The sequence below is a fragment of the Fukomys damarensis genome, unplaced genomic scaffold (assembly GCF_012274545.1).
Source record: "Fukomys damarensis isolate Sample0158 unplaced genomic scaffold, DMR_v1.0_HiC HiC_scaffold_4, whole genome shotgun sequence".
Classification (NCBI taxonomy): Eukaryota; Metazoa; Chordata; class Mammalia; order Rodentia; family Bathyergidae; genus Fukomys; species Fukomys damarensis.
The window spans coordinates 62,919,003-62,927,407 of record NW_022900916.1 but is presented as its reverse complement, the minus strand read 5'-3'; the positions used below and the strand labels follow the sequence as shown (position 1 = coordinate 62,927,407).

The following is an 8,405-nucleotide window of genomic DNA, read 5'->3' as shown; positions in this document are numbered from 1 at the left end:
TAGCAATTCCAGAAGAGTAGATAATTTTTAAATGTAATTATTCACCAAGAAACTGAATACAGAAATACGGAAATAGAGAAATGATGTGATAAGGACCATATTTTGTGATTTCTTCACCTGAAATGCAAGGACTCATCTATTCAGTTGCTATATCAATCTATTTACTGCCGTTACAAGTTATCACAAATCAGTGGTTTAAGACAACATAAATTTATTCTCACAGTTATATAGATCAAAAGTTTTTGATACTGAGCCAGGCGTGGTGGTGCACACCTGTAATCCCAGCACTCAGGAGGCTGAGGCAGGAGGATCGCCATGAGTTCGAGAACAGCCTGGGCTACATAGTGAGTTCCAGGTCAGTCTCGACTACATAGTGAGACCCTGTCTCAAAAAAACAAATTAAAAAAGGAATCTGTTCCTAGGCCACCCACCCACATTCTTTGCTTCATGGCACCTCTGTCCTTCATAGATAGCAAAAGTGGCCAAGTCATTCTTATATTACATCTCTACAGCCTCCCTTCTTGCCTCCCCCCACCCCACCAGGGATCAAACTTGGGACCTTGTGCTTGCTGGGTAGGTGCAGTGCCACTGAGCTAAATCCCCAGCACCTCCCTCTTCATTTTTAAGAATCCTGATATTGGGCCCACTCAAATAATTTAGGATAATTTTCCCATCTCAAGGGCCTTAACCACATTTTAACTTAATCACTTCTGTAAAATCCAATGCAATGTAACATGACATAGTCACAGCTTCTAGAAACTAGGACATTAACTTCTTTAGGTGACCATTATTCTTATACCCACCACAGGTGCCTTGTCTTCAAAGAAATATGAACACACCTGCAGTAGACTATAGGGACTATTACTTTTGAGGGGGACAGTAATGTCATATTAATGGTTTAAATGGAGAACGTGGAACTTGGAATGAAAAAAAATCCTTTTTGTTGGATTTTTTTACTCTTTTTACTGGCATTTTATTTTCAGGATAACCTAATTCTATAAGTTGGAATAATAAAATGACTTGTCATTCAAACCAATGAGAGGAAACAGAACTAATTGCCTACATGAGTCTGTCAATTTGTTTTTTGTCTATTTTTATTTTTGCTGTGCTAGGGACCAAAGTTAGGGCCTTGCACGTGCTAGGCAAATGCTGTCCTCCTAAGCTATAAATGTCCATCCCAAATCTGTTAATTTTTAAATCTAAACAGGAACTACAAGTGCTTATTTTGTACTATCTTTCTCCACACTGTTCTGTATAGCACTCAGGAACTACCATACTGTACAGCAGTCACAGCCTACATACAATGGGATGTTGCATTAATTCAAACTAGAGAAGTAGTAGCTGGGAGAAGTACATCAGAACATACCAACTAAGAGTTTTTGCAAACCTTTAAGCCAAAATTTTTAAAGGATTATTTACATATGTATCTGTGGTTAAGAAATCACAGTTCTCCTTTGACACTCCAAAGTCAAAAATAAACGTTACTAAATTTTAAGAATTATGCTCCAGGTGCTGTTTTCTTAGTTTTTTGCAGTTTAGCTTTATATCTTTTTTGACTCCAAGATAGAACAGTGATTTTTGATGTATTCAAGTTATAGCCAGCAGGTACTAATTCTTTGATTCGATTTTTTAAAGTATTTATGCTTGAATCTAGAACCCGAGGATTTTCAATTATTTGTGAAATACTAATTTTTTCTTCTATAAGGTAGTTTATTTTATCATTAAACTTTTTCTCTGCCAAGAAGATCGCGACTGGATAGCTTAAGACAAACTTCTGAACCTCTTCTTCAGTACATCCAAAGGAAAACAGCTTTTCTTTGATATTTTCGTAGTTTCTTTTGACATAGTCATTGGAAAGGCCTAGGAGTCCAGCTCCTGAACCACATATCAGAACCAGCAGTTCCTTGTTGTTCAAGGTGAAAGTTGATTGTAAAAATTCAATATTAGCTTTCACCCGCTTGGTGCTCTGAATTAAGAGGAAAGGATTTTTGAAAATTATCTTTCTGACAAAATCTGTAGGGTCACTATAACCCAAGGACAAACAGACTTCATGCAAAAATTTAATCATCTGTTTATTCAAACTAAGACTATTGGAGAAAGTACGAGGGGCATTGGTCAATAGTCGACTAAGGCATTTACCGGTCAATCCAACCGAATACAGGAAATTTATATTTTTCTCTAACTCTTCATTGTTCTTGGACCGAAAAAAGGATTCAGGAGAACGTTCCAAAATATTTACAATTTCAAGATCTGATGCCATTATCTTTCTCCACAGATCCCACCGTTTTGAAAGACTTTCAGTAGTACGTGTTATAGCTCGTGGATATCTTGATATGATATTAGCAATCACTTCTTTACTAGCTCCTTTGGAAAGAAGGAACATCTGCAGGTCTTGCTCATTAGTAATTGTCCTATTAAAAACTCCAGGCTGTCGTTTCTTAGCCATGTCAATATCAACTCCCATAGCAACTAAGTTGTTCAGCACGTCTTCCTTTTCCAAAGGCTCACGGTCTGCATTATCACATTTCATACCAAAAAGCCTAAATGAAATGGATTTGAAGATTTCTGTTGAATATTGGGTTATCCAACATCTTGAACCCAAAAGAAAGTTACTTCTCATATGCCAGAGGTTTCTTGATGCCATAATGCTCAGGTAGCCCAAATCTTTCGGAATGCTGTATAAAACAACACATATATTATGTATAAGTGCCTGTGTTAAATAATTAAAAGATCACATTCTGATTCTATAAGTAGCCCAGTCCTTTCTACAAGAAAATAACTATTTCTCAACAGAAGCTCACTGTTTCTGTTGGTTACATGCAGACCCAGGGCTGCTTCCACTTTTAACATAACAAAACAGGATAGCATCACTACTGTTCAGAATTATTCAGGCTTTTCTTTCTTTTTATTTGACTTTGCCTGTCTTGGCCACCCAAAATCAGTTGGCCCTCTCCAATTCTGCTATTTCTTCCTGGCTTCCAAACCTTCAGCTTATTCTCAGTGAGTCACATCTTCGTTTCTGCCTTGTCTCCAACTTCTCAGGTATTGGACTTTGCCCTGCCTGTATATTGCAAGCTTCTTTGCCTCCAGCCTTTCGTTTTCAAACTCTAATAAATCTAGCATTGAAAACAAAACCTCAGGCTATAATTTCCACCTTAAATATCTTTTTCTAGATTTATGGTACCCTTTAAATCCATCCTAGCATTACAGCCTTCTTATCATACATGGGCCTCTGTCAATAGCTCCTGATTCCAACAGTCATATCACTCAATGTATCTTACTGTCTCCTCAATGGTAATGCAAAAATTCTGAACATATTTCCATCTTCAAAATGATCTGCTTGGGGGCCTGGGAGTGTGGCTCAGCGGTAGAGTGCATGAATAGCATGTGAGATCCCAGCACGAGGGAGAGAATGGGAGAAGGGTGAGCTGGGAGGAGGAGGAAAAGAGCGGAAGAGAGGGGAAGGGAGAAGAGAGGAGAAGACAGGAGGGGAGGGGAGGAAAAAGACGCAGTTGGGATATTGAATCCACACAACGACAGGACCTGTGCTACCCAGGTTGGCTCAAACTCCTGTGCACAAGGGATACTGCTGCCTCAGCCTTCTGGGACTACAGGTAAATGACACTAGCCCCAGAGTTACATGAACATAAAATGTTTACTTTTACCATTCTTCTCTACCCATCACCCTAGTACACAAGACTAAGTCAATGCTCTCTGCACCTGCTGCATGACACAAATTCCAGCTTCTGGCAGTAACTAAAACTTTAATAACTACTTTTCCTGATCATTTAGAAGTGAGGCATAAAAACATATGAACTTATATGATTATAATCGCACGTCACTACTGAAATTAGCTATTAGTTTATTAGAAAAGCAATGAAAAGTGTCCATTATTCCACCTATTAGATAATTTGTTCCTAAGCTAAATCTGAATAATATAAATTTTTTAAATTCTTTCTTTTTAGAATACATAACTGTAACAAACTCGCTTCTTAATTTCTAATTGCTTAAAACATGCTCTTACTTAGGGGAAATATATCCTTTAGCCCTCTCTCTTAATTAAGCACAAAATATAAAATAGAGATAGATGGTTCAAACTCACCACTAACATTTTAGGGCTGAAGATACTGCTTCCAAGATCAATTTCAAAGAAAGCCTCTTTTGCATCTGTCTTTTCAAGTGCCACAATTTTAACAAAAACTTAGATTGTGCCCACATGTGGAAACATTCTTGTGGTTCACAGAGACTACAGTTTCAAAGAATTGGAAAAAGTTTTTCAAACTCCAGCAACATTCAACTCAAATGCAAAGCACTCAAAAAAACTAACACTAAAAACAAAAACAAAAGCACACTTTAGATTGATCCATATTCTACTGAGCTTCCTAGTATTCACTTTTCTACAGTATCACATATTATCACTACTTACTCTTCCAAAATTGCATGAATTTAGAATTAAAAATAAGATCCATCTCTAACTGAACAAGGAAGGTTCTACTTTGTATCGCACATGTTCTTTGTCAGGCTCAAGCCTGACCTCTACTGGACAGTGGGATAGATCTTTATGTCAGCTAAGGATCCAACCAGTGTTCTCTGAAGAGGTGTGCAAGATGATCTAATAGGATGTAGGGGAAAAAAAATAGTAAAACTCCATTCTTGTCTTGGCCTTTGAAAGATTCCACTCTTGACATTTTTTGTAATGTACAAAACATAGTCATGCCATAAGACATGTATATAATCAATCACTAAATACACATATTTTGGATGTACATTTATGAACATGTTTGATAAGTCTATACAAGTTTGAAGTACTACTACTCTAGACAATGTACTATCTTGAGATTATTAGCTGAACAAATCACAGAGCATACAACAGCGTACTAATGGTAAATAAAAAAATAAGTGAAAACATATGCCAAGATTCTTAACAAGAGTAATAAATCTGTAAAGGTTTCTCCTGAATCTATCACAAGTAGATTTTATGTCTTTGTAACTTACACAAGTATCTTCCACATAAATTAACATGCCAAAAACATAACCTGCGCATCTTTCACAATGCCCTAACTAGCCTTCCTCTGATTAATGTCACTATCCTAAAAATCAGTCATAATTAAAAAAAAAAAAACCTGAGTTTTGCCTTCTTTCTCAAGCCCTCATTTATTAGATCATGTAGTTTTGGTTTGTTTTTGTTTTTGTTTTTTTGTACCAGGGATCAAACTCAGGACCTTGAGCTTGCGAGGCAAGCAGCAGAATCACTGAGCTAATCCCTGGCCCCTGTTAATCTCAAATTCTTATGACTCTTCACATCCTCTTATCCAGTCTATACCAGCTGCCTACCTTGCCTTTTTAACACCAGAAAACTGCCACCATCCTGGTACTTATAAAACAAAGACGTGATTATATCCTTCATTTACTGAGTAATGTCTTCTGAAGCTCTCTTCCAGAAAACAGAATGTTCATATTGACCTTCAAAACCCTCATCACTTACTTCTAACCATTTTCCCAGCTGTCTTTTTTCTTTGATCATCCTTACTCCCTAGCAGCATGAGCTCTCAAACTTCTGATGCTGAACATTCTTGCCCACTCAAATAGTCTTTGCTTAAGCTTTCCTTTTCTTCAGAAGAATCCATCTTTCTGATGCCATCATGGTACAAGGTCCCACATAAATACAACCTTCCCTCATATCTTTAACTTAAAATACTTAGTGAAATGAATCATTTCTTTTATAAAATTTATACCTAAAGAATCTAAAGTAAGTATTATTTATAGAGAAGAAAAGAAGTGAAATACTTAGAACTGGAAACTAAAATCTGATCTTGACAATAACTAAAATGAAAAACCCCCCAATGGCAGAGCATTCTCAGCTAAATATAAAATCAGTAATTAACAATATTGACGGTTGGTGAACATATGAGAAATTTCTTGAATAATGTTAGTGAAAGGAAATTTGGCACCTGTGTCACAATTTAAAATATCCATATCCTTTAACTCAGTCTTTCCAATTACTGGAAATTATTCCAAAGAAATAAACAATCAAATAAACACTTGTTATAAAAAGTATGCCCACGATAACACTATATGCTAAAGTCATTATCTTAAGGGTTAATATTCAAATTTAACAAACACACGGAAAATCTCTGTACTTATAACTTGTTAAATCTAAGAAATAAAAGAAGATTTATGTTTTCCTCTGCTCCACAAATTTCTTGTTAAATAATTTTATTTAATGGAATGGCTAATCACTGGTCCTCGGGTAGCACAATCCAGCCGGTAGTCTTTCAACATAGCGAGCTAAATAAGTATGAGGATCTTTACAGCAATGCATTTCTCACCTTATTTGTCTTAAGAAAAGAGGATTTCGCATTCCAGCGAAAAACGTATTTCTAAAATATCAGGAATCCGTAATAGGGAATAAAGGGTCGATTCCAGATAAAACTGCGTAATATTTCCATGAGATGCAATGCCCCTTGCAAACTGAACATTTCTCAGTCGTACTGGGAAGAAAATGGCAAGTAAACGTCTCCTATGATGAGACAAGGTAGCAGAATCATGAATATGAGAGCTAAGTGATTCGTATACACTGTCTTACTTAAGCTTCCACAACTTAAGAGATAGACATTACTCCTAAAATCTGAAATAATCCCGAGCTACCTTACTAGCTTATTTTAGCTAGTTGAGACGTGGAAGATTTGAATCAGGTAGATCTGTACAAAATCAAAGCAACAGTAATTCCATATCATAGGCTCTTTCCTCCCTCTTTTTCCTCAAACCGCAATTCTGAAAGAGGCTATGTGTATATCTGAAACAGCCACGCCGGCTTTGAAAAAAGAAATTAAAAACAGCACAGAGAGCAAGCCCCCAATTTCACCCTGAACTATTCACTGCACTTACACTCCAGGAGATGCCTCCAACTTCCGCTCCTGGTATCCTAAGTGGGACGGAGTAGTGGAAGTGAAGACTTCCGGCCTCCGGTGGCGCGCGTAGGTGATGTCATCGACTCGGCGACGCGGATTGCCCTGCCTCTGTTGTCTGTCGCCAGAACCTAGAAGGCCAGCAGGGGGCGGCAAGAGACCGCTGTGAGCCAAGGGACATGAAAAGTGAGGTGGGTTTTGAAGGGCTTTCTTTGGAGATCACGTTTCCCCATTTACCCTGGCAAGTGGCCAGCGTCTACTAATAAACTAATTCGGTTTTATCCTCGCTCTTCCGCTCAGATTATGCCTAGTGATTTGCTGTTGTCACTGTTTTAAATTAACTTTGTGTTTTGTGGTTTGTAAGGACAAAGATTAACCTTTGGGAATTTAAATAACTAATGATCCCAACATCTAATAAATTGGGAATTATTATAATTATAATAAGGGCAAAGACTAGTTCCTTGTAATTTATGATGTTTTATAGTAGAACCTATATTACCTTCCCTGTATTTTTTAAATTCATTCAATGAATACTGATTGCCTACACCTTCTAAGTCCTGTTTTTGAATTTAGGAATACATATAGGGTAATAGAAAACAAGGCAGAGCCACCACCCTCCTGGACTTTACTTCCAGCAGTAAAATGAACCTTTGCTCCTCTCCACTTCATACTTCTCCCATCTCCCTTCCCCATAGCTGATCCAATAAATGGATGTATTAAAGGAAAAGAAATTGTGGTTGAAATATTGGAGTTTGGAGGCTTGGAAAGAAGGCCAAAGGCAAGGAGTAAAAGATAAAGAAACAAAAAGAAAAGTGTGATTAGATTAGCTAGTAGCATGATGATGGAGGGACATTTAGATGTCAGGTGTTCCAAGTTCGTGGCCTCACAGCATCAAATGATGAAGTCGCGAACCAAAGGAGGAGATTGAGATAGTTTTTATTGGGAAGACAAGGATGAGGAAGAGGAAGAAGGAGGAGGGAAGAAAAGGAAGAGAGGACCTGGACTTCTTAGATGGGTCCTGAGTAGGAGGCCACTGAGGGTTTTGTCAAAGTGTTGGACAATTCGGACAACAGAGATGCACCACACTCTGTGCCAGAGTCAAGCACAGAGTGCTTTATTATAGCTGGCGGCTAAAGAGAGCTAGAGCTCAGAAGTTTCCTCAGCAATGGGAAGCAGTTTGATTTCTCCTTTTAAATCATGCTTTCAGTTGGGGAGGGTTCAGGGGAGAGCAACTGGAATCTTATAGAAGCAGAACCATGCCAGGTTAGTGGGGGGCATAAGCAAATTGCACACACACACACTGGGTGAGTTACAAAACATCCTACAACTGCAGCAAGTTTATTGCCAAGCAGGATGTGGGGGGTTTGGGTGCTTTGTTCAAGTGCAAGTGCATTATTCAAGCACAGGTACAAAATGGCAATGAGGCACAAGTTGAAGTCAGGCTGGCTATCACAAAGGGTAATTTGTACAGCCAAATCACAACATGAGTACGATGTG

At 37.9% G+C, this 8,405-nt stretch overlaps 1 protein-coding gene across 2 annotated transcripts; it reads right to left on the bottom strand.

Annotated features, from left to right (window-relative positions):
- Nucleotides 1-361: 361 nt before the first annotated feature.
- On the bottom strand, nt 362-6,963 carry Mterf1 (mitochondrial transcription termination factor 1). Of its 2 annotated transcripts, none has more exons than XM_010603493.3 (2): nt 6,889-6,963; nt 362-2,675 (listed from the first exon to the last, which is right to left on the bottom strand). In XM_010603493.3, exon 2 carries the CDS (start codon nt 2,642-2,644, stop codon nt 1,499-1,501), a length of 1,146 nt encoding a protein of 381 aa, XP_010601795.1. In that variant the 5' UTR covers nt 2,645-2,675; nt 6,889-6,963; the 3' UTR covers nt 362-1,498. The 2 variants fall into 2 exon arrangements, with proteins under 2 accessions (XP_010601795.1, XP_033614409.1); XM_033758518.1 differs by lacking the exon at nt 6,889-6,963 and adding an exon at nt 4,103-4,186.
- Between the last annotated feature and the right edge of the window lie 1,442 nt (nt 6,964-8,405).